At 51.3% G+C, this 24,080-nt stretch overlaps 1 protein-coding gene across 1 annotated transcript in view; it reads left to right on the forward strand.

Annotated features, from left to right (window-relative positions):
* SCFD2 (sec1 family domain containing 2) overlaps nt 1-24,080 on the forward strand; it is a 270,254-nt gene that overhangs the window by 118,133 nt on the left and 128,041 nt on the right. The window contains exon 5 of the mRNA XM_058667314.1: nt 21,574-21,823. Coding sequence (XP_058523297.1) covers nt 21,574-21,823 — 250 coding nt within the window. The remainder of the gene's footprint in view (nt 1-21,573; nt 21,824-24,080) is intronic.

Raw genomic sequence — 24,080 nt, forward strand, 5'->3', positions numbered from 1 at the left:
AGGTTGTCGTCTGCTTGCAGCAGAGGTCATCATCCGGAGATCCTGCAGTTGTGGTGTTGTTTCGGAGTAACTGCTTGCCTCTGAGACCTGAGGATTTTCCTTGTCTGTACTCAGAGCTTTGGAGAGAAAGCCCTACATGACCGCTGGTCTGTGTACCTTCCTGGGGAGAAGGGAGGCACGCCTTCCTTACAACATTCAAATGCTTTTTTGAGAAAATTGTAATAACCAGTGTCTAGTGACTTCCCCTGGTTTTGGCTTTGCCCCCATGGGAATTGCACTTGGGGGTGGGGATTTGAGCTTTCTGGATGTCAGCATTTGGGATTTGAATCTTTCAGGTCTGTGATTTGAGGGTTTTCGACTTTAGGGATCTCAGCCTGCGGGATTGTGGTCAGCATCAACTTCTTCAATGTCAGAAACCTGCTGTGAAAGCGTTTGGCGTAAGGAAAGCCTCCTGTGCACCAGCAGATACAGGCACAGGCTCCTGTAACTGAACGCTGCTGCCAGTGGCTTGTGCGCTAGGCCCTCAAGGGCCGTCAGTGCTGCAGCCGCCGGGTGGGACTGCCGGGCGCCCTCCCCCTGAGGAGCAGGATGGGCTGTGGGCTGCTTGCTGTCTGTCGCATACTGTGAGACTGAGGGTCCCAGGCGTGTCATCCCGGCTGCATGCCCCGGGGACCGGGGCTCCTCTTGTCACTCTGGTGCGTGACAGCCAGTTAGCTTTTTGTACCCTTCACTGACTCTTGTTTCAGGGAAGGTATTTTTAAATTTCATTGGTTTCTTTTCAGGTTTTTTTCTTTAATGTAGAGTTGAGTCAAACCCATCCCATAAACCCATGCACAAAGAAAGTGCTTGCTCACCAGGAAAAGTTAATCCCTTGTCGCTTCGGGAGAGCTTGTTTCTTGGGCAGTCAGGCTGTGTTTGGGCAGGTGGAAAGTTCCCAAGCTTGCACAGCAACGTCTAACAACAGACCAGGGTTGTTCTGTCTGCATAGCACTCTTGGCATCTGACCTGAACAGTGCGTACTAAGTGTGAGACCACGAGTGCTGTCCTTGTCGGCAGCGCAGGGGCAGCTTGTTGGCCGTCTGGAGAGGCTTTGGGCATGCAGGCTGTGTACAGTGTAGGCAGCTATTCTAAACAGACCCCAAGGGATGGCATGATGGCTCAGAGGCTAAATTCTCACCTTGCAAGTGCCAGGATCCATGTGGGCACTGGTTCATATCCTGGCTGCTCCACTTCTCATCCAGCTCCCTGCTTGTGGCCAGGAAAAGCAGAGGAGTGTGGGACCCTGAATCTGTGTGGGAGACTTGCAAGAAGCTCCTGGCTCCTGGCTTTGGGTTGACTTAGCGCTGGCCATTGCGACCATTTGGGGAGTGAACCAGCAGATGGAAGATCTTTCTGGATCTCCTCTCTGTAAATCTGATCAGTTTCCAGTAAAAATAAAATGTTAGAATAAATAAATAAATAGACCCCAAAATGCAGTAGACATGAGCCAGATAGAAATCCCATTCTTTCCCATGTCACAGCCTCTATCCTTGGTCCGCAGTGTCTTGGGGTGGGGGTCTCTGGTACCATGGTGATGCTGTGCTTCCTCCCTCTTCTCTCATTCCCTAGTTTCCCCTCCCACCATTTCCCCGTAAATAATTGAACAGTTGCAGTAGTACAGTACCTTAGGAACAGTTACAAGGCGAGTGGCTGCTGTTTAAGTGTATCATGGCATGGCAGGCCTGGGCAAAGGTAGAAGCTGCAGCCCCACCCTACGGAGGTGCATCACATGGTTACTGGGAGTCCTGCTTTTATTTGCATACTGCAAAGTGTCTTTACTTCCCCATATGCTAATCTCCATTTCAACAGTTTGTCTATGAGAACATATGTATATACTTGACTACCTATATATATATTTATTTTTACTTTGCATAAGGACTATCTTATATCAGAGAGAATATAAGCTATTTGTCCTTTGGGGACTGGCTTATTTCACTGAGCACAAAGGTCTCCAGTTGGAACTACCTTGACGGCAAGCAGATGGTAAGCACTCCTCCTTTTTCCTGGCTGAGTAGCGTTCCGTAGAGTGGATGGAGCTGACCTGTCCGTCCGGCGGGCAGCATCTGAGTGTTCCCGTGTTTCACTGTGGTGACTGTGCCGCTCCGTGTGTTCCTTCTTGGCTGTGCTTGGTTAAAATCATTTATCCAGTATTTGTCTTTGTAATTTCAAGTACTATGTTTTTTATCCTAAAAAACTGCAACAAAACTGAAACTTAGTTTTGATAGTCTACATGAGTTCTACCTTAATTATTCTCATCTTTATATTTTCTTTCAGTTTCATATGTTAGTTATTGTTCAGTTAATAATTCTACTGTAGGAGTCAGGGGAATCAGTGTGCTGTGTGGAATGGGGCGGAGGGTTAAAAATGTAGGACTTAATGCTTTTAATGATCTAAGACCTTCCTTGACTCTGAAATTACCTCTCTGACTTTAATTAGGTTAGCAGATGTATAATTTATCTCAGTTGTTCCAAAGAAGCATTCATGTAATTAAAAATTATAATCATAATTTATATTTATGATCACATTTGGAATCAGAACTAATCTTAAAACATCTTAGCTTGATGTTGCAGTAAATGGATTGTACAGTTTAAATCTAAAAATAAAACGTAAAACAAAAAAAAGTAGGACTGTTGTTTAAGAGTGAAGTTAAGCTGTTATAAGCTTGGAAGAACTTATTAGAACTGTAAGAGATTATATGGAAGCTCCTGGTAAGCAGGTGCACTACACCGTGAGGGCATCCTGCTGTGGGGAATCATGGGGCAGAGAGGAAGAGCTGGTGTCTGCAAAGCAAGCAGGAAGTGTAGCAGTGAATGGCACTGGTGAGTCCTTTAGGACCTGTAAGTGGATTAAATCCTCCAACATAAGGACATAGTCGCTGAATGGATGTATTGTAACTCAGGTAACTCACCTCACATTTAAGTCACACGTGGTCTCATGTAAGGGATGGAGAGAGTGTTTCATAAGAATGGAAATCATTGGGCCTGGTGTGGTAGCCTAGTGGCCAAAGTTCTTACCTTGCATCTGCTGGGATTCTATGTGTGTGCCATATCCTGGCCACTCCACTTCCTATTCAGTTCCCTGCCTGTGGCCTAGGAAAGCAGTTGAGGACGGCTCAAAGCCTTGGGAGACCTGGAAGAGCTCCTGGATCAGCTTAGCTCCGGCCATTGGGGCCGCTTGGGGAGTGAACCAGCAGACAGAAGATCTTTCTCTCTGTCTCTCCTTCTCTCTGTAAAATCTGACTTTCGAAGCAAAATAAATAAATCTTGAAAAAAAGAATGGAAATCAGAAGGTAGCAAATATAGCCCTACCTATATCAGACAGAACAAACCTTGTCAGAAGACATAGACATCAGAAAGCCGTTATGTAATGTTAAAGAAGTCAGTTCATCACGAGGCTGTAGCAGTTGTAAATACATGCACAAGCAGTACTGTGGCACCTAAACAGATACAGCCAACCTGAGAGACATGACAGGAGAGGTGGGGCGTGATGCAGGTGGCAGTGGGACACTGCGGCACCCCTCCTTGCCGTGTGACAGCATCCTGAGGGAATACTGGCTTCAGCCTCACTTCGGGTCACATGTAGCAGGGTGCTTCTCAAAGTCTATGGAAGGTGGAATGAAAAGCTGAGTGGATTTTTGTGTAAAAATTAAAATCCATGTATATGAAGTGTATTCAAAAAGTCCTTGATAAATGAATACTATGAAAAACCGGTTGTGTATCATTTTCAAAAGTTTTTTGCTCTGAAATAAACGTGCCTTTAATTGCATTTTCTAGACCTTAAAAAAAAGATTTATTTTTGAAATGGTTACAGAGAGGGAGATACACACATAGACACACACACTCAGATACACGAGAGGGGAGAGAGAGAGTGAGAGAGAGAGTGAGTGAGAGAGATCATCCACCTGTTGTGCCATTTCCAAATGTCCAGCATGGTTGCAGTGGCCAGCCTGGTCACACCAAAGTCAGGACCTTCCTCTGGATCTATTACATGGGTGCAGGGCCCAAACGCTTGGCCCGTCCTCTGCAGCTTTCCCGGGCCATCATGAGGGAGCTGCCAGGGTTTGAGCCGACACCCACATGGGCTGCTGGTGGCCCAGGTGGGGGCTTTACCTGCCAGCTCACAGCACTGGCCTCCCCGGACGTTTTGATCTTGATTGGGCAGAACATTTCGCCCAGTGACCGCAGGACACGTGTCTTTCCCTGGGGCGCACAGGCTAATCCTGTCAGGCCACGAGCCAGCCTGAGTACGTTTAATCAGATTGAAGTGGATTAGGTGTTTTGCGGACCACGGTGACATGAAGCAAAAGTCACAAATAGGTAAAACCTACTAAAACTCACCAAATGTGGAAATTAAGCCAGGTGTTCCTAAACAATCAGTGAGTTAAGAATATATTAAAATGAAATAAAAAATTATCTGGAGACAAGTGAAAATGGGCAAACAGCCTAACAAAGCTTATGAGATACACAAAAACAGTTCCAAGAAGGAAATTTACAGCAATAGCACGTATATTAAAAATGAAGAAAGATCCCAATGAACGATCTAATGTTACACTCCCAGTAACAGAGCCAAAGAGAGCAAACTAGGCCGAGAATCAGCTGGGCACAGACAAGACAGAGTAGAAATAGGTACTTGAAAAATGGAAGGGCCCTGCGCCGTAGCCTAGTGGCTAAAGTCCTCACCTTGAACACCTGGGGTCTCATATGAGCGCCGGTTCTGATCCTAGCAGCTCCATTTCCCATCCAGCTCCCTGCTTGTGGCCTGGGAAAGCAGTCGAGGATGGCCCGAAGCTTTGGGACCCTGCACCCGTGTGGGAGACCTAGAAGAAGTTCCTGGCTCCTGGCTCCGGATCGGCACAGCACTGGCTGTTGTGGTCATTTGGGGAGTGAATCATCGGATGGAAGATCTTCCTATGTGTTGCTCCTCCTCTCTGTATATCTGACTTTGTAATAAAAATAAATAAATCTTAAAAAAAAAGAAAAATGGTAGAAAAAATACATGAAAGTAAGAGTGGATTTATCCAACACGCCAGAGTTAAAGTAGGGAGAAAGAGTGATGTTTGGACTAAATGAGATCAAACACGATGAGGAGGGGAGACAGTACAACTGTGGGCGGTTGGAGTTACTATGAACAATTGCCAGGCCACCAGGAGACAGCCTAGAAGAAGTGGAGGGATTCCCACACAGTCCACTAAGGTAAAAGCATTGGGAAGCTCTGGGACAGGCGCCGTGGTGCAGGGCTGAAGCTCCTGCCTGCACCGCCACCCCACAGCGCCAGCGTTAGAGGCCCAGCCCTTCCAATCCACCTTTGTGCTGATGCTTCCCCGGGGGCAGTGGGCGATCCCTCAGGTGCTGGAGGACCAGCTGTCCACGTGGGAGACCCATTGCGTCTGAGCTCTTGGCTTTGTTTGACACTCCCGTGGCTGCTGAAGCTGTTTGGAAAACAGTAGATGCGAATCTTCCTCTCCCACACATGCGCGCTCTCATCTCTGGTGGGAGTTCTCTCTCCTCCCCCACCCCTCCTCTTTGCTTCCTTTCCTCTTGGTCTTCTTGGAGCTAGGGAGTTCCTAAGGACACCACACATCTGTTGTTTTAACCTGAATTAGCAAAACCATGGAAGCTCTAGCTCTCCCATCTTGAAGGCAGCCTTTAGGTCATATTTGTTGATTTCTGCATAGAAAACAATAGTTTTCCTAAGGCAAGGCCGGTTTTCCATTGCCTTGTTTTCCAAAGTCTGAGTTAAGCTTATTGGTGGTTTTGTTGTTGCTGTTGCTGTTGTTGTTTTAATTTTGGTTTTAGGAATTTTCTTCGCTTTCTTGTAGTACAGGAAAGGATTCAAATGTAAGTTTAGGATCATTTATGCAAGAGGCTGCCTCGTGTTCTCCAGTGTGGTAACACTTCAAGGCACTGTTGCCTACCTTTGAGGATGCATTTCAAGCTCTGCTTAAAATAAACTATAAGGCCTCAGTGGATCTCGCAAATTTCGAGTTGTGGGGTTCTGTTCTGGGGAAATGGAGCCGGGCAGAGGTCAGTCCCGTGGGGGAAGCCCTCGGCCCTCACTGCTGTCATCGTGGTGGGCAGTTACTCAGTTCGGCTTATCTGTAAGTTTCTTGCAACGTGTCACCCTTCAGCATCATCTTCATCCTAGCACAGCAGGGATTTTTAGATTTTTAGGTTTGTTTTTCTGAAACAGAAGGAAAGTACATGTCCAGCGTTGTGATTCGCTCTCTAGTGTAGACAGGGGCTGGCTCATTAGTAGTGTCTGGGAGTGCTGTGGAGCTGGGTTATCTCAGTCTCCGGGCTGGGATGCTGGGCCATTAGTGTGAGCATTGTCAGTGCTGCTGCTCAGAGTTAACCCAACTCCTCAAGCTTAGGTTGGTTCCCACTCCTCATTCTTTCACTTCTCGGATTAGTTGCCGTAAGACTGTACCCTCAGATACGGAAGATGTGCGTGTTGACATGAGAGCCAGAAGGAGGGAATCATGCAATTGTCTTGTGGTAGGCTGGGCTCTCGTGTGGAGGAGTCACTGGAGTTCCAGGGCTGTGCACTGGAGGGCTCCTCTATGCCCACAGTGCTGTCCCCCCAAAGGGGACAGAGGACCTGGCTGCGGGAGGAGGCAGGAAGTCGCCTGAAGAGGCAAGGAAAGAAGAGGAATTCTAGGCCTGCAGAGGCTGCCAATGGAGCAGGCCAGGGAGGTTTCCCAGAGGAAGGGGTGCGAAGTGGTGGAACACACTCGTTTTCCTAAAGCCATTGCCTTGGAGTTTTACAGAGCCACAGCTCTGCCATCCCTTGCGTCACCCTCCTGAGCTCTTCTTCCCAGTGCCACCAGGGGCATGGCCCGAGGGAGCTGGGTGAAGGACAGAGCCTGGAAGGTGGAGATCCCTGTGCTGTGGCCTCTTGGCCGAAAGAGTGTCTTCTGGTCCCGGTCCCCCGTGCTCATCACTGTCCCCGCCGGGAGCAGGAGTGGAGGAGGGACTTCCACTTCAGGTCGCCAGCATCTTTCTCCTTTCTCACATCCTCTCTTGGCCCTTGCCAAGCTGGAGGCTGGGCTGTCATTGTCACCTGTTGTTTTGTTGCCTTATAGCTTCAGAGAGTCTCTTTTGTTTACATCCCCTGGCCTTGCTGGCCCTCAGGTGCTTTGGACACAAGGTTCCCTTGCAGAAGTGCCAAGTCAGGTGATACTGGGGCAGACTTCTTTAAGTTTGGCTTGCAGAGCTTTTGCTGTCTTCCTTTCCAGCAAGGGACATGTGCAAGCACTGGCTGTGGTGGCCTCTGAGGTCTCTGCTAGGCAAGGTGCATCTGGTAGACCAAGGCTCATGTGGCACTTGTCCAGCGGCCGAAAGCCGGAGCCCCTCAGAGTTCGTCAGCCAGCGCAGCAGACAGCTGCTCAGCCTTCAGAAGGAGTGGGGTCCCAGCACACCGCAATGTGGGCGAGCCCAAAGACACAGATCATATGTTCCCTCCTGCGCCAGGGAACAGCAGTCCAGCCCACAGACAGCCCGCTGAACAACAAGCATGATATTTCATTTCACATGCTGTATGTTTTCCCACAAGCATTTTAAACAAAAGTGCATCTAAGAAAAGGTGACTTGGAGAAAACCATGTCACGTCAAGTCGTTATTCAGACTCCACTTATTCATTCATTCATTTGTTCATTCACTCATTCACTTAGCAAATACTGATTTCCTGCCCTGTGCCAGGCCTGTCTTAAACACGGTGGACACAGCAGTCAGAAAGCAGACCACAGTCCTGACCCGTGCGAGCGCTTCCCTGGAGAGAGGCGGACTGCAGATGCCGGGTGGCACGAGGCAGAGGCTGGCCCATGTGGATGGAGCAGGGTAGAGGAAGAAGGGAGGGATGTGGCTGGCAGGGCTCTAAGTAGACCTGGAGAGGGAGGCAGAGCTGAGCGTGGAGGGAGCAGCAGCACATGTCCGTGCTGCTGGGATGTGAACTCCAGCAGTCTCGAGACCATCCATGGTTTCCCCAGGGTCCCCGGGTGGCTGGTGCTTTTACAATGTTTGTATGAACACTGACAGAGTGCCCTTTCCCCAAGGACGGGGCTGCGCCTCCAACAAATGCAGGTGGGCACCTGCAGAGTCCACACACACGCACCAAAGTTAGACCCTTCTGCTTGCCCGGCTCACCTTCGTGGCCAGAATCCGTTCCCCTTTCCAAAGTAACCATGCACAGAGAAGCCTTGAGAGAGAAGGGGTACAGTCCAGGGCAGCAGTGAGGGGAAGGAAGCTGGGCAGAGAGGGAGTGAGGCTGACAGAAGGGCCCAATTCTGAGCTGGCCACAGCTGCACTGAAAGCCAGAGCAACAGCTGGGAAGATGGCAGGATGGTGGGTTCCCCCATTGGTCCTGATGCATGTTCCCGGGAGAGCTCAGTACCCTTCCTTCCACAGGGCCCGTGCTGGGTCCTCATGGGCACCACGACCCCCCGATGTAGGCAGATGCTGGGGCTTGTGCAGAGTGGGAGTGACGGGAGCTTGTCAGGGTGTCCTGGGGTATGAGAAGGAGTCGGAAATGGCACTGTGACTCAAGGGCAACTGCCTGAGTGGCCAGGTCTCGGGGTGAAGGTGGTGAGCCATGGGTCTCCAGGAGGCTGGCACCCAAGCCCTTCTGGACAGAAGCTCCCTTGTGGAGAGGAGTGTAGGCATGTAGCAAGCGTGTCCTGCTTTATGGTTGGCAGACTGCTCATGTCACTCAGCTGAGTGACAATCTGGTGAGGGTGCAGCCCTGACCTTGAGCCAGATGTGTGAGTTCCCCTTACCCTGCAGCTGTGCACTTCCCGGAGCAGGCGGGCTGTTCCTTCTGAACCCCGGCTGGTGTTACATGTATTAGTTACATATGTTAGTTTGAAAGAGCTAGAGAGAGAAGGAGATAGAGACGGGGAAAGCTCACCCATGTGGTGGTTTACTGCTCAGGTGGCTGCAGCAACCAGGCCTGAGCTGGGCCATCCTCTGCTGCGCTCCCAGGTGCATATAGCAGTGAGCTGGATCTGCCGTGGAGCAGTCATACAGGAACTGGCGCCTGCTGTGCGTAGTTCCTGTCCGGGCTGATGTGCTTTAGAAAGAATGGCCTTGGGCATCCTCCAGCTGTGAGCCAGAAGAGATGGAGAGTTTGCCATCCTCCCGAGCTGGCCTCTCCTCTCTCCTATTGCAGACCTTGTCAGCCCAGCTCTGGCAACCAGGCATTCCTGTCTCCAGAGAAATGGCTCACCTCTGGGGCTAGAAAGGCATCTGCGAGCTCCAGGTGTGACGCCGGGGGGCCATGTCAGGACGAGAAGAGTCCATTGTCCCGCCCCGTTCCAGCAGGCAGCCTTTCTCTGGAGCAGACAGCATTCCAGAAGGACTAGGGAAAGGCCTGGCCAGCCTGCCAAGCTGCTGGCTGAGCTCCTTCCAGGTGGGGTCGTACAGGCAGAGAACGCCCATGAGGACAGAATGAATGTTCCTCGTGTGGCCACTCTCAGGAGGGAGGCCGTGGCCAATTGGAGAGCCCTATCCTTGCAGCTTGCCAGCACGTGGTGCATGGTGAGCGAGATGGGGCTGAAGCGAACGTCTGGTTTGCAGAGAGCGCTGTGTTGCTGGCTGTTCTCTCCCTCCTCCTAGTCAGTCTGCAGTCTTCACCTGCCCCGTGGGTCCTGGGAGTCAGGTTTGCCCTCCCCGCCAAGGCAGCTGGACTTGACATCTTCATCTGCTCTCCCTCCTCTCCTTGCCCCATGTGGCTCCTTCTCTGGGGTCAGCAAAATGACATCATTCACACCTGCTAAGACTTGGGTACTTGCTGCTAGCTCCAGATTGAAGGAGCTAGCATGGTGGGAGCAGAACGACACAAGTGGGGTTCTAGCTCATGGATTGTGTGGGCAGTTTGGTTGTCAGAGGGGGGTTCCCCAGGAGCCCGGCACGGAGCGGGCTGGATGAGCTGCACTAGCTGCAGGAGGGTTCCCCAGGAGCCTGACATGGAGTGGGCTGGATGAGCTGCACTGGCTGCAGGAGGGTTCCCCAGGAGCCCGGCACGGAGTGGGCTGGATGAGCTGCGCTGGCTGCAGGAGGGTTCCCCAGGCGCCCAAAAGCATGGAGTGGGCTGGATGAGCTGTGCTGGCTGCAGGAGGATTCCCCAGGAGCCCGGCACGGAGCGGGCTGGATGAGCTGCTCTGGCTGCAGGAGGGTTCCCCAGGCGCCCAAAAGCATGGAGTGGGCTGGATGAGCTGCACTGGCTGCAGGAGCAACGAGAGCTTGGAAAGCACTGACGGTGACCTGTTCTGATACCTTTATTGGCTCCCTTGATGGCTGGCAGGTCCAGTCTGAGCACCAACGGAAGCAGCAGGAAACCTGGAGCATGGACGGTTGTCTTTTGAGAACTTGGGTTTTGACATGGTGCTCAATCATCGTGGTTGATGGATGGTGGCCTGAAAGGAGCCCCCGCATCTGTAAAGAGGGCTGGATGAAGACAGATGGCCAGTGGTCTGTTGGCTGCTCAGTTCTTAGCTCCCCCTGGGACGTGTGCTATTCACTGCGTAAGTGGTTCATCCCCGTCTCTCACATGGCCTGTGGCCCTGCTGGCCTACCTGTAGAAAGCAGCCTACCCCACTTGGCAGTCCTGTCAGCTAAACAGTGACAGTGTGATTCCCCGAGAGGTGAGAGAAGGTTTTCCTGGCCCATTAGCCGAGCACTCAGCTTTCACCATCCTCCTCTGAAATGGAGTCTTACTCGTCTCCTGGCCAAGGTGCCTGCTGCCAACTTTCATACCTGATGACCGTGTTCATGCCTTAGGTTTCCCTGCTTCTGCTTTGGAGCAATGAGGATTGGTAAGAAGAACTCCCAGGAGACAGCTCGGGTCTGCTGGGAGGCCAGAAGTAATGCCTGGACCGATGTTTTTGCGGTCACCAGCCCTCGGGGCCCCGGGCAAGCCCCGCAGCCCAGGAACCCCTCTCATCACTCCCCCACCACTTTGCTCCCTCGGATCCACCCCCTCCCAAGGTAGTATTTATCCCTCCTGACTTCTTTGTGAGAGTTCCTCTGTCCTTAGGGAGTTCTAGCTCATTTGTTCTCTTGGTTGCGCAACAGTCCACGGTGTGACCGCACCCCTCTTTGCTCTCAGTGGCATTTTTAGCTGAGAAAGTGTGTAGCATCCGTTCCCCCTGCAGGGCCATGCTATTCTCCCTGCCTGGGAACCTGGTGCCCAGGAGCAGAGGCTGGCTGCTGCCTGGGTCCCCACCTACCGGTCCTTCTGACCCAGCCTCCTGGCTGTGTTCTGCCCAGGCTCTTGCCTGCCCACCTTGCCTTGCAGGCCAGTTTTGCCCTCTGCTCTCTTTGAGCCACTGCTGCCAACTCTGAAGCTCCCTCCAAAACTCTTGGAGCGATTCTAGGCCCATTCTTTTTTTTTTTTTTTTTTTTTTTTTTCAGTTCGGTACAGGTGGTATCCTTTTAAAAAAAAAATATATATATATATATATATTTTATTAATTACATTGCATTATGTGACACAGTTTCATAGGCTCTGGGGATTCCCCCACCTTCCCCCATGGTGGATACCTCCACCTTGTTGCTGTATTACATTTCAAATTCAGTCAAGATTCTTTCATTGCAAGAGTATACAAAGCATAGAGTCCAGCATCTTATTGTCCAGGTAAATTCAACGGTTTCTTGGGGAGACCATCTCTGGTCTGAAGGCAGAGCTGGCAGAATATCATCCCAATAAATTTAAAGCCACAACTTAACATCATGACAATTTACAATATTATGGAATTAATTGACATGGTATTGAGTAACCAGTATGTTAAAAAAAAATTTAAGTTCTTAACCACATCCTGTGACTACTTCATTGACATTTCAATTTTAGTTTGTACACAGAACCAACTTCTATATACCCTAAAATGGCTATACGGTACTATTCAGCTGTCTTGTGTCTATTTTCATTTTAGTGTTTAGCAGTTTATAGTGTTGAAGCATAATTTTGCTGTACTTGGCAGATTTTAGGATAGTCTAAACTGGCTTATAACTCTAACAAGGCATATGTCAACAATTGAGGTGCAGAACAGTTTTAGGAGGGGTGTGCAGAGAAATCTTCAGTACCTTAGTGAGGAGTGATTAATCTTTGTGTCCTACCTAGTAAGGTATGTGTGAGTCCATGCTGATATTTTCCTGTCTGGTTCTAAGCTTGCTTTATTGTTCTCTGCCTATCGATTCTAATTTGTGTGTGTGTGTGTGTGTGTGTGTGTGTTTGGTGGGGGGGCTCTGGAGCGACCCTGATGGTCATTGCAGGAGAGGGTGGGGATCCAAAGTTGGAACTATGTAAGGACCAGAGAAAACTCCTCTCCCTAGTCCCGAAGGAAGTTTACTGTTGTTTCTGTGAACTGCTCAGGGTTCCTGTAGGCCCATTCTTTTCCGTACGCCATGCTCAGCCCGTCAGCACACTGCTGGCTTTATCCTCAGATAGCTGCACATCCCACCCGTGCTCACTCCGCCAGCATGCCCGCCTTGGCTCGGGCCCCATGGCGCAGCGCTTGGCTTGCTGAGACTGCTGGCTGGCTGTCCTGCTTGCACACTGCCCCTGCACTGTCCCCTCTGCACCGATCTGGTGATTCAGGTGTTGAAAATGAGCACCACAAAGACCGTCGCAGTCCTTGCTCAAAGCCCCTTCCGCCCCTCCACAGGTTGTCTTAGACACAAAGTTGAAGTCCTCACCCCGCCCTGCTTTGCGCCGTCCCTCCCCTCTGCTGCACCGGGCTCTGCAAGCGAACAGCCTTGTGCGGACGCCCTGCCCGCCCACTCTTGGTGCAGCCCCAGCGCTTTCTGTGGCTTGTCAGCTGAGGCCCGTGCCACGTGCCCATTCTGTTCCCTTTAGCTCCACTGCTCCTGGAGACTGCTTGTTTCCTCTCTGCTGACCTCCACATGGGATTCCTGTCCGTGCACAACTCTTCAGCATGTCCCCCCCTTCCACCTGCTGGCAGATGCACACAAGCAATGCTGCTTGGGACTCACAGAACTGGAGGCTGCTGGCTCAGGAATACCAGACTCCCCTGGAACTTGTGGCATGGTGACATCAGGCTCTTAACATTGGAGACTGGAAGCACCTGTGTCTGCCCTGGAGGGACGAACCCTGCCTGAGGGTCTGGGGTCAGTCATCTGCCTTATCAGAGTAAGTTAGTGGATGCCCTCTGAAGTGCTCACTTCTGTTGCTCAGCTTGCATATGGCCGGATGAGCAGTTTCCTTGGGCTTGTTGGCCTAGTTGGAACCCTTCTTGCCCCAAACACCTAGATTCCCCTGCTCCCCATAAGAACTGATGGCAGAACGGATGTGGGTTTGGAAGACAGTCTTGGAGCGCATCCCAGCTCACTCACTCACCTGCTGGTATCTGGGCAAATGATTTTTCCCACCCTCGGTCCTCTCTGACATAGTCACGTCTGTGTTGCAGCGTAATGAGGAGGATTAAGTAGGATCATCTATCATTTGTTTTTCTGATGTCGTCCACTTCATTGTAGAGAGGGTATAGTTTCACTTCACGCAGAGGACTAAGCTGGGGCCTGGAGATGGTGTTAGGAATAAGATGTGATTCTGCCGTCAGGAACGTGCTGGTCTTTGAATGGAGGCAGGCCTGGATGAATCAGAAAGTTCTAGGTGGAAAGACTGGTGGGATGGCGGCGGCTCCTCTGGACTCATAAATGACACATTGCCCTCACTAGGGGCCATCTGAGATGACGCTGGAGTTGAATCTTGGCTCCCACTTGGAAAGAGGGAAAAAAAGACATGCTGGACAGGGAGATGGGTGTGTGCCCAAGCCCAGAGACCAATGCCAGGAGCTCAGCCAGGCTGAACCGCCATCTGGGAGGGAGGTGCCCATGACGGGTGAGGGCCACACAGGCAAAACAGGGCAGATGTCATGGATGGGCTTTGCCTGGGGGTGGCATTCAGCACTAAGTGCTACTCTATAGATTAAGTTTTCATTTTATCCTGAAAGACATCATGGCTATGGATTGCAGCTGAGCTGGTGGGAGAAAGCATGGAGAGGTGAGGTCATCAGGACCCGGTTGCTGCTTGGATGTGGTAGGGACAAAGGAGAACCCCGGTAGAGCTCGGGTTTCTGGTGGGCACCATTGACGGCCACGTGCGACAGCAGAGGAGTGGGGGGAAATTGGGGGGAGGAGGGCATGCAAATGTCAGTGTCAGTTCCATCCACTTTGATGTGAATGTGCAGGTGAGATACACAAATGGAGAAAAGTCTAACAGGCATTGGCTGGGCTTAGACGGACGTTCATGCATTAGATGAGTTAGTATTCAGACTAATGCCCTGCCCCGAAACAACACCCGCGTGGTGAGCCAATCAGGAGAGCAAAGTTCACCTCACCCTGTGGTCCGGGAGGAGCTGGGTGGTGCAGGCTGGACCCTGCTCTGGGCGTTCTGCATGAGCGAGCAGCGCACGTCGTCTGAGTCCTCGCAGCCTGTCTGTCCTCCTTTCAGGGAATTTACCAGGAGGCCAAGTCAGCCAAGAGCAAGGCCGTATCCAGAGACGCCACCTTCCTTCCGGTTCCTCGCTCAGCCTTCCTGTCTAGGAGCAAACCTAGTGGAAGCATGGTAGGCTAACCTGCTGCCTGTAATGTCGGCATCATGCAGGAAGCCTCAGCTGCTCCACTTCCGATCCAGCTCCTTGCTAACATGCCTGGGAAAGCAGCAGAGGACAGCCCAAGTGGCTGCCACCCACAACAGAAACCCAGCTGGAATTGGAGCTCCTGATCTTAGCTTGTCATGGCCCTGGCCCCTGCAGCATCAATTAGTGGGTTGAAAATCTCCCTCTCTGTAACTCTGCCTTTCAAGTAAATGAAGTAAATCTTGAAAGAAAAAAAGCAAACTTTCTTTTTACTACGTGACATTCTCAAATTAGTAAATATTGATACTCATGTTAGCAGTGAAAGCTAAGAACTTTATCAGTATTTATTCCTTTAAAAAGACCTATTACATGCTAATATTGATACATTGTTTTTTAAAATAATACATTTCTTTAAAAAGTGGTAATGGCAAGGAGACATTTATATTTGCTGTTTGAGAGGCAGGCTGTCATCTGCTGTTTCACATCCGGGCACCTGCAGTGACCAGGGCAGGACTCGTTACCCTCAGCACTGCTTCCGGTTCTGTGGAGGAGCTGTAGGCAGGTGCTGAGTGCATGGTCTGATAGCAGGCACAGGCACCCTCGCTGGGGTCGTCACTGCTGCGCTCACCACCTGGGCCTGCTTTAGGTTTTTGGAAATCTTTTCAATGTCTTACTGACAGAAAACAGCCAAAGTCTTTGCTTTCTCATCCAGTCAGCTGCCTTATGTTGTTTTGCGACAGTGTGTGATAAAATCCAGCATCACAGAGATACATGGGAAGGTGAGGAGTATTTGTATGATTCAGATCTTTGTGGATATTCTTTCCTGATACCGTATCCGAACTCTGTAAGTAGTGATTTCTTGATGGTGAGTTGTAACAGGGAAACCAAAGCCGTAGTAATAAGCTTTTTGCATGCTTTTGCATTACAATCCATATCATCAGATAATCTGGTATTTTGGACAGATCTGCTTCTGCCTGGTTTTCTTTTGCCATGTATTGGTTGTTTGGAAAGCATTGGTTGGATGAATTTTTCAGATCTTGCAGATATTGACATATGTTATTATATAATTCAAAAAATTTGTATTTTAATGTCACTGCTGATATCCTCAGAAAGGTCTCCAAGAGTAGAAAATTTGGCCGTAGGAGATAAAGATTTTCCGAAATTTAAAATTTTACTTAAATGCCAAAATTTTGTCACTGATGATAAAATACATCAGTTGTTTTTCTTGATGGAAAAGATTATTTTGTTCATTTTAGGATTTATTTATTTTTATTGGAAAGTCAGATACACCGAGAGGAGGAGAAACAGAGAAAGATCTTCCGTCCACTGATTCACTCCCCAAGTGGCCGCAACAGCCAGAGCTGAGCCAGTCCAAAGCCAGGAGTCTTTCACACCTGTGCAGGGTCCCAGGGCTTTGTGCTGTCCTCGACTGCTTTCCCAGGCCACAAGCAGGGAGCTGGATGGGAAGCAGGGCCACCGGGACACTAACTGGCACCCATAGGGGATTCCGGCACATGTAAGATTAGGAACTTAGCCACTAGGCTACCGCATCGGTCCAATTTCACTCATTTTTTTTTTAATATTTTTATTCATTTTATTACAACCAGATATACACAGAGGAGGAGAGACAGAGAGGAAGATCTTCTGTCCGATGATTCACTCCCCAAGTGAGCCGCAACGGGCCGATGTGCACTGATCCGAAGCCAGGAACCTGGAACCTATTCCGGGTCTCCCACACGGATGCAGGGTCCCAATGCATTGGGCCGTCCTCAACTGCTTTCCCAGGCCACAAGCAGGGAGCTGGATGGGAAGTGGAGCTGCCGGGATTAGAACCGGCGCCCATATGGGATCCCGGGGCTTTCAAGGCGAGGACTTTAGCTGCTAGGCCACGCCGCCGGGCCCAATTTCACTCATTTTTAAGAGATCTATTATTCATTCAAAAAACCACAGACAGGGAGAATAGAGAAATTTAGGTCTTCCACCAGCTGGTTCACTCCTTAGATGGCCACAGCTGGTAGGGCTGAACCAGGCCAAACCCAGGAGCTTCATCTGTGCCTCCCATGTGAGTGCAGGGACACAAACACGTGAGCTGTCTTGTAACAGCTTTTCCCAAACCATTGGCAGGGAGCTGGGTCATTGTGGGGAAAATATTTACCAAATACTGAGGTCTCAGTCATGGTGACTTGTTGTCATCCTTTCAAGTAACGGTGGTGCTGAGGGAGAGAGGCAGTTGATTCTGTACTTGGCAGTTCTGCAGGTGCTTTCCTAGGCTGTGCTGATGTGCGGTCTACATGGTTTCTGTTTTACCGCACAGAGATCAAGAACGTTAGAGATGGGAAGTCCACGGCTTAGTATTTTTCTGCTTTTGAGGGCATTTGTAAGTGGATAAGCCATTAACTGAAACTGGCACCTTCAAATATTCTAACCATGAGTACAAAACATAAGGGTAATGAAAGCATGATTGTTGGCCCAGTCTGGAGCCTCGGCCTGGATCCGTGTTAAATTACCAGCAGTTCCACTCGGCATAATTTTGCTCTGTTGGTACAGGTGTGCACACCCACACAATGAAAAGGGCCAAGAGCGTGTTAGTATTTTAAAAAGAATTTTGACCTTATGAACTCTGCAGAGGTCTCTGGAATCTCAGGGATGGCGGGCCACACTCGGCAAGCTGGTGTCTGTCCCGTGCTTCTGGGTGCAGGGGCGCTGGTGACGGTGCCCACTTCCAAGCAGAAGTGCAGCGAGCTCTGGGTGTGCCATGTCTCTGCCTCTGGTGGGTGTCACCTGGACAGCGCTTGCTGGCTGTCCCCTCCTTCAGGCATTGGTGGAGTCCTGTGTCTGTTTTATACTTCTGTATCAGAACATGAGGGAACTTGGAGAATTTCATGGAAAATTGCAATTGAAGCACGTTTATTTTGATGCAAAAAATGTTTCAGTCCACATGTAGTTTTTTCATAATACACATGTCTAAGAAGATTCTTACGTAATTTATTTGAAAGGCAGTTACGGGGTGGAGGACAGGGACAGAGGTCATCCGTTGGTTCACTCCCCAGGTGGCCTCAGCAGCAGGGCTGGGCCAGGCTGACGCCAGGAGTTCCATCTGGATTTCCCATGAAGGCGCAGTGGCCCAAGGACTTCAGCTGCTTTCCCAGGCAGGGAGCTGGATGGGAAGTGGAGCACCTGGGACTTGAACCAGTATGGGATATGGTGCTATAGGCAGGCAGGCAGCAGCTTACCTCATTGGGCCACAATTCCAGCTCTCATAATCCACATTTCTGTCAACTTTTTGAAAACCCTCTACATGGATTTCAATATAGTGTTTTTTGTTTATTTTATGCACCAAACTAATCTTTGGACTCCATTTCCTGTGGGGTTTTTGAAGTACTTCAGTACCTAGGATTCAGTAGTAGGTGATGAGCAGAAATATGTGGGCTCAGTTCTGAAAGATGAGGGATTAGACGTCAGGGTGCTGGTGCCCAGTGAGGCCCTGCTTGGAAGAGTCCCTGGGGAGACGGAAGGACCAGGAAGAGCCCTGGGGGCTGAACTCCTGTCAGCCCCAGGGAGGGTGGGATCCTCCCAGTTAGCGCCTGCGTGTGGCCCCGTCTCTTACCTCGGTGCAGCCCATATCACCCCGCCTCTCACCACCCACGTGTGTTACTTTGTTTGTGCCACCCTAGGTGATTGCCACATGTGTCTTGGCTTTCCACCATACGAGCTTGTTTCCTCACAGTGCCTGCCACAGGTGTCCCGAGTTGACTTGGGGATGGTGTCGCAGCTTCCTGGACGCTCTCAGGAAGTCGGCTTGCTTGCCCCGCCGGTCCTGTCGGCTACCGTGTGGACCTCACAGCTGGGTAGAGTGTCGTTACTTCCAGATTCCCTCCCTGCCCCTCGGAATCGGGAAACACATGTGTATGCCAGCCACGTAATGATGTGTGTCCAGGGTTGTTTCTGGGCCGGCTGGCTGTAGGCCTGTGGGGCTTCTGTCTGATGAGCAGCCAGCAGAAGGCATGGGCATCACTGCCTTCCACCTGCAGTTGTAAGGGGAAGCGGGGGGGGCGGTGTCCAAGTGTCACGTGACTTACTGTTCCACCATCTTCTGCTCAGGCCATGTTGCGTCCTAGAGGAGGTGCTGGGAGCCCTGGGAACCAGTTATGGGGAAAGTCAGGACTGCACTCTGGCCTTCTGAAACAGAAGTCTATCTCCAGGCCATCACATGCCCCCTAAGACTGGTCCCTCTCTTGGATCTGCGTGCAGCTCAGTTGGGACTCCTGAGCACAGTTACAGTGTAATGTTGGGTGTTGGTGTGCTCAGCAGACATCCACAGGAGGTACAGTGATGAGGGCCTTTCACTCTGTAGAGCACATGTAGGTTGGTGGCTTGGCAGTGCAGCCCTGAAGGGCACAGCCATCAGTGGCTGGCGCACCTTCACACGTGGGTGCGTATGCCGCCCTGTCTCGTGTTTTATAACCACACTCTAAGAAACACTCTCACGCCAGGCAGGGAGCCACAAGGCTCCTGTAGGACCCATACTTCACACATGCAGCTGCGTTTTAGAAATGGAATATAAAGCAAAGGAGGCCTGCTTCCCATCAGCCTGGGAGCTGGTGACAGAGGGAAGAGCAGAATGCAAGCCGAGCCTCCGTGGCTGTCCCTCAGCAGCCCAGTGCTCGGGTCCTTGCCTCTATCACTGCTGACAGCTCGCGGGGCCCCTGGCAGGGCCTTCACGGGGCGGCCTAGGCTCTCCCCGAGGCCTGTGTGTGTGTAAGCTCGCGGGGCCCCTGGCAGGGCCTCCACAGGGCGGCCCAGGCTCTCCCTCAGGCCTGTGTGTGTGTAAGCTGGCGGGGCCCCTGGCAGGGCCTTCACGGGGCGGCCTAGGCTCTCCCTCAGGCCTGTGTGTGTGTGTGTGTGTGTGTGTGTGTGTGTGTGTATAAACTCGTACGGGCCCCTGGCAGGGCCTCCACGGGGCGGCCCAGGCTCTCCCTCAGGCCTGTGTGTGTGTGTGTGTGTGTGTGTGTGTGTGTGTGTGTCAGCTCTCGGAGGCCGCTTGCAGGGCCTTCACGGGGCAGCCTAGACTCTCCCCCAGGCCTGTGTGTGTGTGTGTAAGCTCGCCGGAGCCCCTGGCAGGGCCTTCACGGGGCGGCCTAGGCTCTCCCTCAGGCCTGTGTGTGTGTGTGTGTGTATAAACTCGTACGGGCCCCTGGCAGGGGCCCAACGGGGCGGCCCAGGCTCTCCCTCAGGCCTGTGTGTGTGTGTGTGTGTGTATAAACTCGCAGGGGCCCCTGGCAGGGCCTCCACGGGGCGGCCTAGGCTCTCCCTCAGGCCTCTGTGTGTGTGTGTGTGTGTGTGTGTGTGTGTGAGCTCTCGGAGGCCGCTTGCAGGGCCTCCACGGGGCGGCCTAGGCTTTCCCGAGGCCTGTGTGTGTGTGTAACTGGTGCATCAGTCCCACTGCCCCGTGACCACCATGAGGCCTCGGCTTTGTCCTTTCCCATGTGTGCCTCTTCCATCCCGAGGACATGGAATTTTATTTGCACGTGGTACATTGTGAACATCTGAGCCTTGAGGCAGAAACCAAACAGCTTACGGCTGTTTCTCTTACTGGAAATGTGGTAGCGAACCTTCAGCTTGAGATGACAGCCGCGACCTCTCCCAGGTGTCGAAGGACCAGACTAGCTCGTTGTGTGTAGTCAGCCCGGGGTGGAAGACCAGCCAGCTGTTCGAGCAGAGTTTGTTCAGGCTTGCCGCCGTCCCTCTATCCCCATCCTGCTTTGACTCTGCCTGTGTAAAACAATGCATTCCCCGCCCCCACCTCTCTCTCTCACACACACGTCACACGCAAACCCTAACTCCCACCATCCCTCTCTCTCTCTCACACGCAAACCCTAACTCCCACCATCCCTCTCTCTCTCTCACACGCACACAAACCCTAACTCCCACCATCCCTCTCTCACACACACAAACCCTAACTCCGACCACCCCTCTCTCTCTCACACACACAAACCCTAACTCCGACCACCCCTCTCTCTCTCTCTCACACACAAACCCTAACTCCCACCACCCCTCTCTCTCTCACACACAAACCCTAACTCCCACCATCTCCCCTCTTTCACACACACACAGACGCAAACCCTAACTCCCACCATCCCTCTGTCTGTCACACACACACACAAACCCTAACTCCCATCATCCCTCTCTTTCTTTCATACACATACACCCTAATTCTCATCATCCCTTGCTCTTTCACACGCACACAAACACCCTAACTCCCATCATGCTTTCCTGCTTTGCTTTTGCCCACAGGGCTTCCCTCTGTTGAATATACTGCAGGTGTGGCTCTGCTACCTGCAGCGTTTCGGTTATCTGTCCCCCCCGGGTAGACTCCTTAGCTCTGAGAGTGGGGATTCGTTGCAGCACTGTTGACTCCTAGCCTGGCAGCAGTGCCTGGAGTGGACCTGGCAGGTGCTCAGTGAGTACTTAAGGAAGAGTAATGAGAAGTTGCAGGTTGTGAGACTGGGGCCCCTAATTCAGAATTAAACACAAACTGTGGAGTTTTATACTTTCAGAGGGTCACCTTATGTCACAGGTGGAATGCAGTCACGGCTCCTTGGAGGCGGGCCAGTTACTCCTGCAGTGAGGGGTATTATCACCTGTAAGGAAGTTCAAGATTCCCTGCCGAATCATGCTCAAGAATTTCGTGGAAAAGCTGAAAGTGGTTATACATTAGTAAATTTTAAGGTGATTCCTTTCAGCTTCCACCTGAGAAGATCTTGAGCCCTCAGCAACATTGCCCAGTTTAGTTCATTATTCCAATAACTTCCTGTTGTCAGAACAGTGTCCTGCCTGGTGCGGTGCTGTCCCTGCATCAGGCAGCGTGCACAGGTGTGCAGCCTGCACCTGCGCTAGGGGCGTGCCTGTGTCGTGACCTTTCTTCATGCCTTCGCTCTTCATTGCAGAGCCTCGGGGAGTCGGCGCCGGCTGCGGTGCTCGGCCAGCTGCTGCCCCTGGTGAAGCCGGCCTCCCAGCGGAGCCACGGTGACTATGGCCCCGAGGAGCTGCTCGTCCTCCTCCTCTACATCTACTCCGTCACGGGAGAGCATGCCGCTGACCGGGCCCTGGAGGAGGCCGAGGAGCAAGTGAAGAAAGCTCTGGCCCAGGCCTTGTGTGAGGAGGCCGAGCTGTCCCCTTTGCTGCAGAAGATCACAGGTGAGTGTGGACCAGACAGGCCGCCAACAGCTGTGACATGGGAACAAGCGTCAGAGGTGAGGGTTGGCCAGATGGCCAGCGCCCTTGGCACAGAAATAGGTGCCGTAGGTGATTAGACAGCCAGGATCCCAGCATCCCTAGGAACAAGTGTCAGAGGTGAGGTTGAAAGTATTTAAGATGAGTTACAGGCCTGGAGGGATTCATATCTTGACTTCTGATTTCTTTCATTTTCAATTTGAATGGCACTGTCTTGAAAAATACCTGAAAATCCAGGTAAAGCAGGTTATATTTCTAATTAAACACTGAACCATCTGGTGGTTTCACTTCCTGCACGAAACTGTGGTATAACTCAAGGAGATACCTGTGTTTCTTAGTATCAGTTTCAGAATGTGGTTTGCATTTTGTGTAAAGCCGATTTCCTTGGTCTTTTTGAAGCCTCTGAGAAACCAAAAGGTTTTAAGAGCAGCGTGTTTCCCCCTGTGTGCCGAGTGTGTGCGTGTTTGGGTTGATGCTGGTCTCTGTGGAGGAGGGCCCCGCCCAGCACTCCGTGGATCCCCCAGCTGCTTCCCTGGTCCCCCTTGGGAGCTGTCAGCTCAGCGTCCAATGCACCTGGGTTCCTCAGGCCCAGCTCTGACCTCTGCAGTTTTCCACAGAAATGAAGCTGTCCCTTGCTCAGCATAGAACTCATTTGCTAACTTCAACTCTGCTAAAGAAAAGCTCCCAGCATCTGTTACCATTTCATTAAGTGCAGTACTGAGTGTGGGTGCGTGCATTCGCTTGGCCACAAGTGACTATTGCTGGGAACATTCATTACGGTTTGCACAGCGCCAAGCACAGAGCTTTGTTTCAAAGTAAACCCAAACTCTCAGAGCATTTCCTTGGAAGTTGTTGAGACGTAGTTTTAGAGACAGACAAGGACAGTGTGTTTCAGCTGTAGGTGTTTGGGGAGTTTTTCTGTGGACTTAGCGTATTGCTATTATTTTTGGAACTGGAGTCTTGCTGTAAGCAAATGTATTTAATATTCACCCAAGGTGTTTGCTGACCTAGCGTTGCATATGTTTTCTATTATTAGTTTATTTATGGTCTCTCAGGGTATTGCATTTTCTTGCTCTTAAGATACTTTTGTACATTCTTTTTCATGGTAGGAAAATTTTTGTAGCCTAAGAGATTGAGGATTAAAAATAAAGAGTTTATGAAAGTCCTCATATGTATGTATTTTAAATAAGGGATGAAATAGACATCCTTTCCTAGGTTTAAGGAGGGTGGAGGGGATGTGTGACGGAACTCTGCCATAGGGGATGTCACTGTGGGGACACGTAGGCACACCCTCACCAGCCACTGTAGACACCAGGCTTCATTCCTGGGGAGAGACTTGGCCTTGGCCACAGACACATGCCCTTGTGTGACCTCGGAGGAAGGCTGCCCTCTAGGGGCAGCAGGGGGAGAGAATGTGCTGCAGTGGCAAGGGTGCAAACCAGCAGCATCCTCCAGGGGCCGTGTTGTCCCCCTCCTTTCAGACAGGATGGAGGGCTTGGGGCGTGCTGTGTCCCTTCGCAGCTGCTTGGCGTGTCTTGCCAATGGGGCCAGCTAGGCCTGGGTACGACCCTGCCCCAGGGTCCCGTGCTCTCCCAGGGGATGGGCTCCGCTTCCTGATGGCCCCATGGCAGGGCATATTTTGTGCCTTGCATACATGTTATGGTCAGGAGGACAGAAAAACAAATTCGGGGGAAAGCAGCGGTTGATTGATGGGAGAATTGTGCTTCCTGTTGAGAGTTGCCTCATCCCTGCTTTGCTGATGGTGTGACCAGGAGCGCAGCTGCTTCTCTGTGCTCGATGCACACATCAGCTGCCCAGGAGGGGACCAGGACTTGGATGCACAGCCAGGTCTCTACGTCTGTCACAAGTCCCTTTACCTGCATGCTCAGCCGTCCCTCCGGGGTGTCTTCTAAAGAAAGGGCTACTGTTCTGATGTTGCTGCTTGCTGGTGGTGCCCGTCCTGGCTTGTTCCCCACAGGCCACGTCATGATGAAGGATCGGAACGGCAGTTCTTGGCCCTCACCGTCTCCCACTTCCCCCTTTATGGAACAGGAGTGGCTGACAAGGACTCTGTGACTTCAAGGATGTCCCTTGATACTGCCCTGCATTTAAAAATTTGTGTTTCATTTCTTCTGCTACTCATGCAAGCTTCTCTTGACAGCTTCTCTCAGTTCCCTTATTCTTTTCTGGAATGTAGTCAGCATAAGTAACTGGATGGCAA

This window comes from Ochotona princeps, chromosome 7 (genome assembly GCF_030435755.1).
Source record: "Ochotona princeps isolate mOchPri1 chromosome 7, mOchPri1.hap1, whole genome shotgun sequence".
In the NCBI taxonomy this organism is placed as follows: domain Eukaryota; kingdom Metazoa; phylum Chordata; class Mammalia; order Lagomorpha; family Ochotonidae; genus Ochotona; species Ochotona princeps.